Source organism: Mytilus californianus, unplaced genomic scaffold (assembly GCF_021869535.1).
Source record: "Mytilus californianus isolate M0D057914Y unplaced genomic scaffold, xbMytCali1.0.p SCAF_1, whole genome shotgun sequence".
NCBI lineage: Eukaryota > Metazoa > Mollusca > Bivalvia > Mytilida > Mytilidae > Mytilus > Mytilus californianus.
Genome location: NW_026262581.1, coordinates 32,126,913 through 32,143,271, shown reverse-complemented (window position 1 = coordinate 32,143,271; position 16,359 = coordinate 32,126,913). Strand labels below are relative to the sequence as shown.

General features: G+C 32.3%; 1 protein-coding gene across 17 annotated transcripts in view; it reads left to right on the top strand.

Moving 5' to 3' along the window:
- LOC127718597 (plexin-B1-like) overlaps window positions 1-16,359 on the top strand; it is a 338,385-nt gene that overhangs the window by 99,805 nt on the left and 222,221 nt on the right. For 2 of the 17 annotated variants that reach the window (XM_052224681.1, XM_052224680.1), the window contains exons 26-31: window positions 1,734-1,745; window positions 2,960-3,040; window positions 5,780-5,934; window positions 6,458-6,605; window positions 6,895-7,026; window positions 7,360-7,443. The exons of 10 other annotated variants lie outside the window; for them this stretch is intronic. In XM_052224681.1, the coding sequence (XP_052080641.1) occupies window positions 1,734-1,745; window positions 2,960-3,040; window positions 5,780-5,934; window positions 6,458-6,605; window positions 6,895-7,026; window positions 7,360-7,443 (612 nt within the window). Of the gene's footprint in view, window positions 1-1,733; window positions 1,746-2,959; window positions 3,041-5,779; window positions 5,935-6,457; window positions 6,606-6,894; window positions 7,027-7,359; window positions 7,444-7,836; window positions 9,335-16,359 lie in introns of those variants that run through there. 5 more of the 17 variants (XM_052224670.1, XM_052224677.1, XM_052224682.1 and 2 more) reach the window with 5 other exon arrangements.

Sequence of the window (16,359 nt, the reverse complement as noted above, 5' to 3'; positions counted from 1 at the left end):
TTTTATAAAATATTGCCGAGATAAGAATATTGACATGAGAAATTGCAGACTAAAGCCAGATCAATTTGGATGCAGAAGGTATAGTCTAAATAAGTATAGCATAGTCCTATCATTATATGATTTAGTGTTTCTTAATTAATACGTGTCGTAAAACAGGTTCTGAGTTCAAAAAGACTTATCCTCTCCACACGACTGTCCGTTCAAAATGCAAAATTATTTGAGAGTAGTATCCACAGAGAATAAATATTAAAATGTTTTCTTGCTATTAAAGGCTTAATTTGTCAAATGAATCTGTAATCTAATTACGTGTTAATAAGTTTGAGTGTATCTCTATATAGTGAGTCGTCTCTTTGGGCCGAGGGTTTGGCGGGGGCGGAGGAATTGCATTTTTTATAGTTTAAAAAAAAACAGCTGTTGGTCGAATTTACGTCAAATGAGTACTCACTTTCCAGAGTATTGAAATGCAGTAGAACATTACACTATACTCTTATTTCCAGAGTATTGAAATGCAGTAGAACACTACACTATACTCTTATTTCCAGAGTATTGAAATGCAGTAGAACATTACACTATACTCTTATTTCCAGAGTATTGAAATACAGTAGAACACTACACTATACTCTTATTTCCAGAGTTTTCCAATGCAGAAGAACATTACACTATATTCATAAGCAGCTATTTAGTCTGTTATGTATTTCCGAGAGAAAATATTGTTCCTGCATATTTCGGATAAGAGTTTTTTTTTCTTCGTCAAACTAAGATTGCAAGTTACCAAAAATGAATTAGTGTCTCATAAGAGCCTGATTAGCTCACATGTCAAAAATATACTTTGCATTGCTTATCATTTTACAGTTTCGACCCATCTTTTATTGTTATCGAAAAAGTGTAAGAAGACGACGACGCTCACGAGTATTGACAATAACCATGTTATGAAATATATCACTCAAGGATATCTTATATTACTTTTCGACAAAGACTGAATCTGTGAGTGAGTGAACCCAAATAGGATACACGGCCGTACAATACTATTTGTATAAAAAAGAAAAAAGATTTTATTTTCTCATCATTAATAAGTTAGACAGGGATAATAATCCTTTCTGCACATCATCAGATAGTGTTATACAACTGTGGAAATTTTCATAACTATCTGCCCAGCGGTTTAGGGGGAAGTTGCGCTTACAATGCACATCGGTAGATACGCGGAAGGACAGACAGATTTATTCATGTTACAAAACTATGTTTGCGGAGGTTCAACAATTTCTTCCCGTTTAATAATACAAAAATAAAATATAAGTTTCGAATTTCAAAACTGCAAGACTGTTGAAGGACTTATTACATTTGGGTTTCATTAATTCATAAATATTTATTATATAGTTGATGTATTCTTTGATGTGCATTTTTGTGTTGGAAAAGAGCTATACTCCTTAAAAGCTGTGCATTCAATATGTACATATTGAACTTTCTAGATATTAAAAGAGTACATTATGTAAACATGTTTCCGTTTAAGAGTAATACCTTGCAGTTGTCTCCCTTTACATTAAATACAAATTTTTAATGAATTCTCCCTTTACATATAATGATTAATTCATTATTTGTGCATTTTATTCCAATTATCATAGTTTTACTCATCCAAAAATATTTATTACTTTACTATATATCCTATCAAAAGACCTACTATAAAATATTTTGCAATGCCTGCTCCTCTTTTATATTAGTTTTGTGTTTCTTTTAAGGAAACCTGTTCGGTAAGTAAATTGATGTCCTGTTTTGTTTATAAATTAAGAATTAATGTACTCAGCTGCATTGCTTATTAATGACAAAATTACATTATGATCACTTTAACAGCTTTCCCATTTAATCCTCAATTAATCGATTCACTCTCGTTTTTTCCCCCATGTTACTTTGTACTCATTATCATTTATTCATTGATTGTAACATCATTGTTTATTTCATATATTTCTAGTCGTCTGTCTTATTGACAGATAGCATGAACTAGAAAATTTATGATAAATCAAGGCCATTGATTGAATAGCATACACTCAAAACGGAGACCGGGAACTTCGACAAGGTAAGAGTATGGTATGCATATATCATTCGCCATGCGAATTCATACCCAGTCAAAATGTCAAGCTTGTCAATATATTTCTCTAAAAGAAACGTTTTCAGTAAGTAAATTGATATCCTGATTAGTTTATGAGTTGAGGACATATACTAAGGGTGGGTGCTTTTTAATGATAACCAATTAAATAACTTTCCGTTTAAGAGACTTCTTAATGCATACTATTTTACTAACATATCTGACATATTTACTGACTTATTCCGTTATTCTGGGGTTTTTTTCCTCTCCACTCTGTATTCATATATGCATTGATGGTTTTTTAGAGGTTTGTTTTTGGTCTCCCTAACGTTAACCTCAATGACCAATTGATGATCAATTGATAAATTTAGGCGATAGCAGTTTACCGATTTTCAATATGTTATCACATGACAGTTCGTGCAACAAGTGTCATATTTTATTTCGTGAATAACATTTTAGAATACATATACGTCCGATACTCACATTAAGTAAATTCTTTGCTAAAGTATGTCGCTTCTACTAACGTTTCAGCTTTTAACTTTTCTTCACAGATCATTGATAATTCACTTGACATTAAATACACCATTTAGTAGTTGTGCATATCTCATCACTGGGTTGTTCACATATTTGTTCCCCGTTTTTGTTGAATTCTTTATTTTCATATATTTTGATGATTTTTATAGACCCTTCAATATGCCGTTTGAAACTTTAATGCATTTTACAGTTTATATTCTATATATCGGGCAAGACAACAGTCTTATCTTTCTTCTTTTTTGTTTCGTGTTCGGAATGAAATAGTTATACATTTTTGTTTGATGTAAGTTAAAAAAATAACACATATTATTGCGTACATTTATATATGAGACTTTACATATATTTTAGCCAAATCTTCCGGATGACATAAAGTCTAATAGAGAATCTGACTTTGGTGACATCTTTTTGAATCGATTATTTCATACAAAGGTAAGATTGAAATGATAAACCCCTTTAATTTAAAGCTAAAGTTAGCAAACAAAAGCCTTATATAATGGACCAGTTATCATTCAACTCCACTGAAACGTGAACAAGTGTTCTGGTTCTCGTTCAAATGATATCGTTAGTCTTTATGCTAAGGATTTTGGTACATCAATGGACAAGATAAACCGGCCCAGTCTAAACAAGTTGTTTCTGGCTGTTGTCGGAATTTTACCAGCAAGAACCCTTCGTTCAATAACTTTTAAATCCAACCATCTATCAATGAAACTATTAAAAGTAATACACTCCCTGGAATGTTTAATCAACTAATATGTAAAAAGTCGTTTACTCGCGTATGCAGATGATCTTTCGGTATTACTGCAAACTGAAAAGTCACAATAATAGCTCTTCTTTTACCCTATGGGTAAGAATAAACCAACACTGTTTATTCCTACATTTTAGTTACGATAAATCTAAATCGATTGAAATTTAGGCAGGAAACGAGCGTATGATAAAAACAATTATATTGTGTCTAGTGACATCACTGTATTCCCAAGGGTAGTGTTAACATGAGAATTTGTATAGTTGAAGAAGCTCCTGTTTCCGAATGGTCATAATTTCAAAGATTGTTTCCGACTCGACGACGGTCCTTTTATCGAACTTCTCATAGACAAACCGAAGACTTTTTTTTTATGTATATGATAATATTCATGATTGCACTTTTTAAACACTGTGACACAATCACCAACACATTTTTGAACAGAATCACTAATGTGAGAATCCAAGGTCAACGGCTCGACACAAAACTAACGATTTTACATCTAAATGTCAAATATTCTGGACTCCATTTGTGTCCATCTTTATATCAATATAAAATTGCAATGTTTTTTTTAATTTTTTTTTCATTTTACGATTTTATCTAAAAATATTCAACATTTGTATACATTATAAAACACCATGATTACATAGCCACATTACAATAAGTCATACAGTCGAACATTAATAAGTTGAATTCGAAGCAACTCGACATAGCTATTTGATTTATCCCAGGTTCGAATTGTCCGAGGTCGAGAGTAACATCTGCTTGCCCAATGTCAAATATTGTACCATGTTTTGTCAACCTTGATTATTTGGTGAAAGACGCATTTGATATTCCATTCCATCTGCATCCATATTTCCTGTAGTATTCAAAAATACCTTATATCATTAAAACCGAGACTGAGCAAACATTTCATCTCTTGATGTTTTCATATATAAGAAATTTAAAGTACGGAAGTACTTTCGAAACGAAGAAAAATCGTTGAGGATGTATATTGTTTTTAACTTTCTCTCTAGTCGTAATCTGTTGCGGTCGAGTCTGAATCCTTAACAATAGTTTCATAAGTTTAACTATAATCTAAATCACTCTGATCTTTTATTGTTTTTTTTAAATTTTTTTATGAATTCGTTCCGTAAATATCCGTAAATACCTGAGGTAAAATGTGTTCCACAAAGATGATAATATATTGCAGAGCTAAATCTATGTTATGTCTCAAATCTCTATCCCATGACGTCTGGACACTCAAATCTTTGATCCTTTGTTCATTCTAATTCGTGTCTTGTTCATAAGGTTAGTTTGCAGTAATGTGACGTGACTTACACAGTCACAGAAAGAATACAGAGGGGTTGAAGTGCTCAGCCACTATCTAATCTGGTACACAACAAAAAATCAGTTGGAAAGGGCTTGACAAAGCACATAATTTCAACTAAAAAAAGTCAGGAATCTATTTAACCATTAACCATTAGCATTAAAGATTTGGGCGTTCCCCTGATTCCTATTTCCCTCCTTCTTCTCCCCATTCCCTCCATCCCGTAAGCCCCTAACGAAAATCTCTCAAAACTTTTTTCTATTATATTCCTAATTTGTACTCCACTCTATTTAAGTTCTCTTCTTCTCTTTCCTTGGTTTAGTCACCCTTATTCCCAGAGTAATTTATTCCTTTCGAACCCCTCTAGTTCATATATCAACACACGTGTACTTTTCAATGGCCTTAATTGATGTGGATTTAATTCGAATGTGAAATCTTTGACAACAAATTATTTCTGACGTCAACATGTGACAATGCATGACTTGTTGAAAAGGACACAGATTTGAGAAAAGAAAGATCATTCATTTATGACACCATATAGAATAGGACACATATTTGAGGAAAGGACATAGATTTGAGGCTGGACAAAGATCTGATGCTTACATAAATATATATATATATATATATATATAAGTCTAGAGATTTGCACAACGATACTAATATAAGATGGTATTATATGAAGATGTTGTTAATAAATCGTGTTGACAAATATTTCGGCTTAACAAATAGCCTTCTTCGGTGTCAATTATTTTAACAATAAAATAATTGACACCGAAGAAGGCTATTTGTTAAGCCGAAATATTTGTCAACACGATTTATTAACAACATCTTCGTATAATACCATCTTATATTAGTATCGTTGTGCAAATCTCTAGACTTATATAATTTTTTTCCTTATCTGCACAGTATCGTCTATTCTAGACGATCCGGTACATAGTAAATTTGCTGGTTGGTCCTTTTTATAGACTTCTATATATATATATATATATATATATGAAAAAGCAAGTTAAAATCAAGTGATGCCTTTCATCGTCGGTTTCATTGAGAAAAGCAAAACAGAACATTCCAGTTAGCATGTAGTTGGAACGCTTTGCATTTATATTCACTTACTTATCTCCAGTTGCTCCTTACCGACTACATTGATTCAACGTTTGAGGGATTGATAGACTCTCAATCACTGTCCATATCAATTCGATACTTCCTCTGCATGTTAGATAAATTGGGAAACGACTATAAAATTGAGTCCGATGTTCTACAAGCATGGAAAAATGAGTGGTGAGTGTTCCTTATATTTATTCATGTAAGCATATAGCTTCAATAAAGATTATTTTTCAAATTTAATAGTGAATTTTAGACACACATACATCTGTTTAACGGTGAAATATATCGGTTTAAAGTTTCTTTCTCTTACGCTATGCTACAACATATATTTTTATTCTATATTAATGTCAAAATAACATTTATAAATTGCATGCGTCCGAAGTACTTAGTATATTTTCCTTCATCAGGAACGCTCAAAGCCAAAAATTTGAAAGCCAATGATGTAAAAAAACGAAAGAGTTGAAGAGTTATATGACCAAAAAGGACAAACGAAAAGGGACCAAATCCATCTAACTTATTTTTTATTTACCCAGTATATGTGCATGCTATTAGGAAGATACTTGATGAACTATATTATTTCATCATGATACAAACAATTTGTTTTCAGTCCGAGAACATGAAACATCATGTTAGGTGTTCCGCACTTTATTTTTAATACTGTAGATATTAATTTCTAATTTTGTATTTTCTAATTTAGTTATGCCGCGCGAGTTTGGGCTCCATTGATAGGAAAACCAGACATACTGTTCGATGTCAATGTGCCTGGTCATGTTGAACCATGTTTGGACATTCTTAGACAAGTGTTTGTAGAAAGCTTTACGCAGACAGCCCACAAAGTTAACAAGGTCAGATTTTTATTTAACTGAATTATCTGATTTATAGACAGTTTTAGTTTATGCTGTTGTATTTCACTTATTTACTTAGATGATGCCATAAAGAATTTGCCACAATCTAAACGCACTGAAACGAATGTCGAATAACTGTATTGTTGAATTGGTTACATTGCCAAATTACGATTTTTCGGTAAGATGAAAGAGTAACATTTCAAATAAAATATATGCACGCAAATATTATTGCTAAAATTCTGTTTCAAAGGAAGCATGAGTAATTATATTTTTACATGAAATTAAACAGGAGTCACCACCACAGAAATTATTGTTCCATAAAGATATACCAAGATATAGAAAACTCATCGCTCCTTTCTTCATACGAGTAGAGCCAGTGAATGATCAAGAATTCTGGAGTGAATTAGCAGAAATATCTAATGTAATTATAGTTCTATTTTATGTTATCAATTCTACATGTTTATCAGTGATTTCAGATGCTCATTGAGAAAATCTGATGGATACTTTGTGATGTACAAACATTGTTTTAATATGATATATATTACATTACTTTTTGTTGTGTTCATGTCCCATTCACGTTTATGCTATATCTTGATAATTACAAAGGTATACCAAATCACCTTTGTGTCACTTGACTACATTTTAGCGTAGGTTCTATTGCATGCGCGTGTAAATTCAAAATGAAATCTAACTTTTGTTATATGATATTGTCATCTGTATGGGGTAGACAAACATTTTGACTTATTCATTTCAGACACAGAAAGCAGAATTGAAGTTCAGTCGACAATCTACTCTTCATCACTTGTATAATTTGTTTATTGGGAAGTATAAATCTGAAGTAAGCAAACATAAGCCAGGTCAATTTACACAATATTTTAAGTGCTCTATTCTAATCTATCGTTTCCTAATGTGCATTATTGAAGAATCATTGTTAGTTTTGTGAATATTTGAAAACATTTTAGTCATAATTTGACAAGTCAATAGTAAGACTTCGTAAATTGTCTTCATTTAACATATGTATAAAAAGATAATGTAAGGTGTCAGAAAAAAAAATCAACAAGTATTATTCCTGTTGCTAGAGGTTTTTGAAGAATTTTAGTTATAAAAGACTTGTTTTTTAAAGTTAATAGATGGAACTGTTTGAAATGGTCCGTGTTTTGTAACTTTGTAAGGATCTTATTTCATCGGTTCGGTCTTAAACTTACAAATATATACTGTCTTTTTTTTTTAGATTATTGATGATTTTGAGGACATGGAAAAAAGTAAAGACCTACAATTTGCAAATAAACTCGAGGAAGTCATAGATTTAATGGAGGAATTTTCGAGTGATTCTTAAATAAAGGAATATGTCTCGCATCACAGAAACTGTTTATAAATTTTTTTTGGAAGCAAAGTAAACTTCAATCAAAGCTAACAATTTCTCATCTAAGCAAATGACGTTCATAGATTTCTTAAATGGATGTTTTAGTCATTGTCGAATAAATGGACGTGAGTCGATAATTTATCAAATAAAGTCAAATTGTAAAAAAGATGAAAGTTGTATGGCATGTGCAAATTTATCATATCTCTTATTGTATTATCATTATAATATATTTACCGATTTCATTGGAAATCTATGTTTCATCATTATCTTCATGAGATAATTCCAGCGAAAATAAAACTTATGTATTTAAATCCAATTGAAATAAATACCGATAACTGTACATACTATAAGACAGATTGTTATCTCACTTTCGTTTAATTTCGTCTTTTTAAAATACAAAATGGCTGATACGCTTCTAAAAGACGGAACTGAACTGAACATAAAAAGTAAGGATCAGGGAAAACGAAACAGAAAATTTCGTAAATTCGTGAATGTGAATACAATATATAAATTTCATCTGCTTACGAATACGAGAATAAATACATTTTGATAACTTGTGCAGTTCATTTAAGTTGTGTTGTACCAATTGATGTCGTAAGTGACCGTTGCTTGCTTCGCTGATATTTAAGCTAAAACGTGTATGCTTGAGAAAGTGTAGTCAAAAGAAATGATATATCTCTTAATATCATTATATTTCATATGTTTTCCGATATAATTTTTGTTTGTCAACTGGTACGTTTTACATGTTATCATATTCATGTCTATTTATATCGACGGGAACTTAGACTTTTACTAGTACGTCAGCATACTTGATTGATCATGAGTTTCGGCTTTTTAAAGACAAAAATCAACAACTATATTGATTTTAGCAGTGGAATGTTTAGATGTTAAATTATATTACTAACTCTGCTTTTGCTGTACATTTGTATTTGGCAAAACCTTTCAGAATTTTGGAATCCCAATACTCTTCAATTTCGTAATCTATTTGACCTGTATAATTTATTTTGATTCGATCGATACTGATTAGTCTTTTGTAGACGTCTGGCGTACAAAATATTTATCCTTATCTATGATATGTTTTTCTTTAATAACTGACATACTCGAAATGTCTAATAAGTATCAAAATATATAAAGAATTATCATATTTTAGAGTATAAATTTGTAGTTATTTGGGGGAAAAGGGGGGGGGGAGGTATTCCCATATCAAATTTAGTATTAGTTTAAACATTCTTATTTTTGGAAATGTGGGTATCTCGCTCTGAAAGACCGACCTATTATAGTTTTTGTGGTATGTTTATGTAACTATTTTATTTATATTATAGTTAAATAGCTAAATAATAATTTTATTAATTAAAAAAAAAACTTATTTATGTTTTCTATTTTCTTGATATTTTACCGCTCATGGTCGAGCATTACGAAGCTTAAACATTGTGTGTGTGTGTGTGTGTGTGTGTGTGTGTGTGTGTGTGTGTGTGTGATTGTATTAATAATGGATACAATAACTTTCACTGGTAATTGTGAAACTGCGATGGTAACTTTCAAAGAACTCGGTAGCTTAGCTGAGCAGTCTAGTTAATGGTTTCTAAATTTGTAGCAAGATGATTTATAACAAAACATTTATAAGTTTCAACAATGACTCAGTCATAAGTATCAATAAACATCATAAATAAATGCCCATGGCGAAAACAGAGGACAGGAATCCCCCTTGGACATTAATCTTCGTGTGTAAACATGGAAAACGTTGTTGTATTTGTAGTCAAACAGTTCACTTGGTCAGGTCATAAATATAAATTTAATCGAGGTTTATGTAAACCTGGTAATGGTCATGTGTTGTAAGATCCAATAGGTGCGGTGTGCTTCCTCTGGTTATGGTTTTAGAACCAGTAAAAGGTTCCGTGAGCTTTGGACCGCCCATATTGTCTGCTACAGACGCATTTGTACTGAGGAAATGCAGGAACACGGAAAGTGAGTACGTTACTATTGGTAAATTAACTTTGTTATTGATGTAAAAATATCTATACACAATACGGGGTTCTGGAAACTAGGCCATCTCCGTCAATATTATTGGACTTGATAACCGGAAGTTACCACGGGAATAACATGGAAAATGGCGCAAATAGAAATGTAAAACTGTCGGAAGAAATGGGAGATATGGGCTTATCAAAGATAACCCTTTAGTAAATATATCCTGCTACAATATAGACCCATAATGTAAATAGAGCAAGCAGGGGAGAAAACGGGACACACGATATTTTGGGAAAAACTAAAGGTGGTCACATGTCAAGATACCCACTGATCAAACAGGGAGAACGAACCCTTTCCTAACTATATTTCCCATAAACAATAATATACATACATATAAGAGATACCTAAAATAGAAAAAGTTTATATTCACTCTCCTTTCGTTCATGATAAATATTCACAACAGTGCAGCCCAGAGTATTGGAACGCAAAAATAAAAGTGAAAATAGAAATAAACTATCGGAGCAAAACAATAAAAGAATGAAACATCATATATACAAATCAATTAGACGTAACTATTACCCTTAAACGTAATATTGCGTATAGTGGCTAAAATATCGTATAATGGCAAGAACTAAAGAACAGACGTCTTGCTAGTTTGATGAAGGTATCGAGAAAACTAAAGGAAGTACGTCAACGATAGTGACGTTACAATTGAGCGGCGTGCTATACTGTACGTCTAAGAAGCGGACTTCACAACATCCTGGGGCCGTGCAAGAGATGAAATTAAAAATATTTAAACTACAATATAATGTGACACTTGCAAAATACTGAAAAACTCTAAAGTTCTCTGAAATGAGTTAATGTCTATGAAAAACTAAATAAAATTGCATTTTACAGTCTCTAAATTAAGAATTATTTCCATTTGTCCATTTCTTAATGTTCTCCATATCAACACTTTTTAGCTTTACGGCTTGAGTTTCTATAACTTAGAGGATAATTGATATCACATGTATTGTCTATTATAAAGTCTCTTTTTGCTGACACTTCAAGAGGATAAAATTTTGTAATCGAACGCGAAGTGAGTCCATTTTTTGTCCGTATTACAGCAGATCTCGTTTTCCCATCACCTCCAATGTTCAATTGATCAATTACAGCTAGTTTCCACTTTGTCCTCGGTGATTCTTCGTACACTTGTACAACATCTCCAACGGTGATTGTTTGATTGTCCTTCTCGGTGTTTCGGTGATATTCTCGAAGAGAGGTAAGATACTTGTGCTTCCATTTGTATCAAAACTATTGAATATGTTCCACCGAGACAGTTTATTCACAGATTTACGAGTCATCTCATACGTCGATTGTTCAAAATCTCTATTATCAGGGTATGGTAGTGTTGTGATCCTTCGTCCGTAACGTATACGTAAATGTTATGGCGTTAGCGGTTCATCTAAAAGATCTGACGAGACGTAAGTTAGTGGACGGTCGTTCAGAATAGTTTCAACTTCAGTCACAATTGTCTTATGAAGTTCTATGTTGATAAGGGAACGCCCCAAAACTTTTTTGACACAATCTTTTGTTATTCCTACCAATCTTTCCCAAAAATCGGCGTACCACGGGGCGCGTTTTGGTATAAATGTCCATTTTGTACCATAGTTGTTCAACTTTTTTGTAAGTGACGCTGATCGTGTGAGTTTCTATATGCTTAGCGACTGCAATGTAGGTAGTAGCATTGTCGGATATCATCGTTTTCGGTAATGATTTTCTACTTACAAATCTTCGAAATGCTAAGATAAATTTTTCTTCTGTGAAGTTGTCCACCACTTCTAGATGCACAGCGCGAGTGCTGTCACATGTAAATGAACATATGTAAGCTTTACTAGTAGTTCCATCGTCGTTTTCACTGCAAGAGCACCCGTAAAATCAACTACCGTTACTGTGAACGGCGGTGCTTCTCGTAGTCTGTCCTTCGGTAAGGGTGGCGCATCTGGAGCTGTATACGGTCGGCCTTAAACTTTTTTACAGGTCACACATTTGCGTAATATACAGTTCGCAACTTGCCGTATACTCGGTATCCAATATGTCTGACGGAGTAGTGTGACGGTATTTGACAGTCCTGAGTGTAAATGTGAAATGTAAGCATCCATTATAATGAGTTTAGTTAATTTATCTTTTGCAGGTAGCAATATAGGAAATTCATCCAATGGTGAGTTATGAATCCGTCCTCCACAACGAATCAAGTTGTCCTTTTCTAAATAAAGTTTCAGTTTAACTAAGTTTGTAAGTCTTGGTCTCTCCTATTTGTAAGCTTTGTTTCAAGTCACAATAGTGTGTTTGCTGTACATCTTGTATCAAAGTTAACGTTGCATTCTGTAATTCTTGTGTATTATGGTTTCCAGTTTGTTTTTCTCCTGATCTACAATTAGCTATAAATCTTTGTACGTAAGCTGTAACTCTCAAAACTTTCTTGAATGAGTTAAATCTGTTACGTTTTTGATTTTCTGTGTTACACCGTGCGTATTCAGTATTTGTGTCGTATCAACCTTAACTTCTTGTTGAGCAAATGTAGACATAATTTGCGTTTCATCTATTTTCCATTCAGGCCATTTTTTCTTGTTCGTTAACCAATCAGGGCCGTTCATCCATAACACGTTGTCTCTAGTCTTTTGAGTTGTTATTCCTCTTGATAGTAAATCGGCGGGATAAGATTCACTTGGACAGTATTTATGAATTTCGAACAGCGATATACTACTGTTGCCTTTATTTTCCATGTAAACTTTTCTGTCAGTTCTTTGATATCTTTCACTCTATTGGCGACAATTGTTTTAACATCTTGTTCGAACTCAAACAGCTCAACGCAATTTGGCTATCGCTCCATAGTATGACACGACTAAAATTAATATGAGTCAAAATATGAGAAAAAATCGACTTCTAATTACTGCAGCCATTAGTTCTAGTCTTGGTACTGTTAGCTGTTTTAACGTTGCTACTCGATTTCTTGACATTAGAAGTGAACTTTTTCCTTCCGAAACGAGATATGCACAAGCTCAGTAAGCGTTCATGCTAGCATCCATAAATACATGTATCACATTGTCTCTGTTAGAATCCGAACAATTTGTAAAGTAATGACGATGTATAACAGTCTTTGTAGTTCATTAATATCTCGTCTGATGTCAACCCATTCTGTTCTCATATGATCAGGCAATGGTTCGTCCCATTTCATATGTTTGCCCCAAAGTGTTTGCATAAACATTTTACTTCGTACGGTAACTGGACTGATGATCCCGAGTGGATCATAAATCTTAGACGATTCTCCTTGTACTTCGCGTTTTGTGATGAGGTCTATTTTAGTGTCTAGTATATTTTCAGCATACCTTTGTGATCGTGATCTGTAGTCCAACGCAAGCCTAATTCTTTGATTACCTGTGCTGTGTCGAGAACTTTTTTCAGATTCTGCAAGTTAATGTAACAGCTTTGTTATTTGATGCCCATGCACGTAAATTGAATCCACCATCTGTAAATAATTTGCGAATAACTTTGAAATATTGTGACAATTCATCTTCGGAATTAAAACTAGAAACAATATTATCTACGTACAAATCTCTCATTAAATTGTCAGTAAGTTCTGTCTGATGGTTGTTGATGTGTTTTGATAAAACAGCATTTAATATAAAGGGTGAGCAGGTGGCTCCGAATAATACAAACTTAATCTTTTAAGTCGTAATACAACTGCTTGGGTCTGTTGGATTGCTTAACCAGAAATATCAAGTGACGTCCCGGTCTTCAATATCTATTCCAACACTGAGAAAGGCCTTTTCAATATCTGTACATACGGAATATTTATTCATGCGGAATCTTAAAAGTATTGCGGTTACATCATTCAACTTTGGAGGCACGTTAAGTAAGCAATCATTTAAGCTGGCGGTGTCCGGTGGTTGTCTACAACTACAGTCATACACGATCCTGATGGGTGTAGTTGCGGAATCTGTCTTCACTGCATGATGAGGGATATAATGTAACTTGGTTTTTGGTTTAACTAATTCTGTGTCGACTTTCTCTATAAAGGTCCGTGTATATGTGCGTCCATTCGTTTTTCATTTTGACATATCAAAAAAAAAAAAACGAGAGTGTTTTCATTTTTCGTTTTTGATTTCTCAAAAACCAAAACAAAAAAAACAAAAGTGTTTTCATTTTTCGTTTTTGATTTCTCTAAAACCAAAACGGAAAACGAAAGTGTTTTTATTTTTTGTTTTTGATTTCTCTAAAACCAAAATGAAAATCAAAAGTATTTCCGTTTTTCGTTTTTGATTTCATTAAAAAAAAATTTTGTATTTAATTTTAATTATTTCTGTTTTATAATGTACAATGTTTCCCTTTCTTGTTTCACAGTCATTGATAGTAAATAATGCCAATGTAAACACCCCGGTGTTCTTTCAACATAATGTAGACAAAATAGACCGCCTGACTTATGAATTGAACTACGGTGATAAATGAATCAAAGCCTTTCAAATTACCTTGTTTATATCTTTAATAAAAAATAAATTATTATATTTAAATATTAAACGAATCATCATGATCATAAATTTAAATTGTACAACATAATATTATATAAAGATGATACAAATAAATAGATTGATTACAACATCACATTGACAAGGGAGGTTACTACTTTTAAAAACTTATAAGAAAACTACTCCGGTCGTTAAAGTATACATGTACAGTCACTGTGGTTATCAGATCTTTAATCGAAGATAATGTCGACGGATGCAAAAGACTTTATCAATCTGAACAATAAGGGTGCGTATCTTTACTTTTAAATTTAGAAAGGTTGATCTCAGATGATTAGAATTCATAACCAAGGTCCATTATACGAACATTCAGGACGATAATGTGTTTTGCTTGATCAGTTGATTGAAAAACAAATTTCCGCAATTTCACAATTCAAACCGGGATTAGCATTCAATCATTTTGCCATTCGGAGCCTACTCGGTATTAGTTTTGATTATTTTTGAAAGCTATATGGTGACCTTAACCAGAGCCTGGGTGTGGATGGGGGTTTACGGAATAGAGAATAGTGGGCAAAAAATATAAATAATAGAGAAAATGAACCAAGAAATTAAAAAAAAATAGAGTAATAAGGTGTTAAAATAAAAAAAAGAATAGAATAATTGGCAAAAAGTATAAAGAAATAAACATGATAAAGAATAGAGAAAAATGGCCTGAAACACTGATTAAAGAATAGAGAAAAATGGAATAGAATTTCAAAGAATACAGAAATGAAGAAATACGCATCCAGACCATCATACTAGTTGCCTAAACCAACGTTATTTTGTCTCCAGTAGAATGTTATTGGTTTTCATACGTTTTCGTTTTATTTCTATGCCTATCAATTAAAGGAGACATGACACGATTTTTATATATTTTTTTTTTTTTTTATTTAATTAATAAATATTAGTCTTAAAACATGTTTTGTACAATTTTGCTGGTCAAAAACCTGATAAATCAGCATTTTTCTGGTCAAAGAATCCAGCGCTTGTCATTAAGAATGATTTTTAATTAGATAACGATCACGTGATCGTGCTTACGTCAGTGGTTTCAAGCTGGGAAAATGTCTCTTAACTGGACGATGTCGATACACTATGGACGGTATTGACAGCACTTTTCTCGATTACTGACAAACTATAAAGACATTGTATGTGAAAAAAAAACAAGAAAAGGATATTAATTCTTCATGCAAAGAGTCCAAAAACTACGATTTTTCAGACAATACCGATCGAATTGTTACCATACATATTTGGTTTGTCTGATGAATAAATTTAATAGACCGCTTTCTGCATTTTTTCATTTAAATAAAACTAGTTTATAATCATGATTGAAAATATAAATTTCTAATTATTGATGATCAAATTGTTCTTTTTTCTCTCTCTGTTACGGTAATGTTATAATTATGTGTGCGCCAGAAGCAGAAAAAAAAACGATAGTAAAAGTAAAATTAGGCGTTCGCAAAGTGTCCGTTTTTAATTTTTTTTTTATTACATAGAGACTTTTAATATGTATAAATTATCACCAACAGTTATGCTTATATTTTTTGATGGTTGGAAACAATACATCACACAAAGGATAGTGAAAATCCTTTATCACACTATTTCTGCATTAGGATATTCAATTAACAATTTTATTACTTTCCCCCTTTTATGACAATTCAATTCAATATTTTATTTACGTCTCATCGGTGTCTTCACCTAATGTATAAAATTACACAATACAAAACATTTATTGGAGGCTGTTGTTTTAGTGATTAAATGTATTTATAAAGGTTACTCGGGAACACGTGTATTTGTTTACTTTTAACACGTGTGTTTAAATCAAAACATGTTTATGTTTAATTTGATTGGACCATCAGTAAGTTATTACCGGTTTAAGTTATATCAA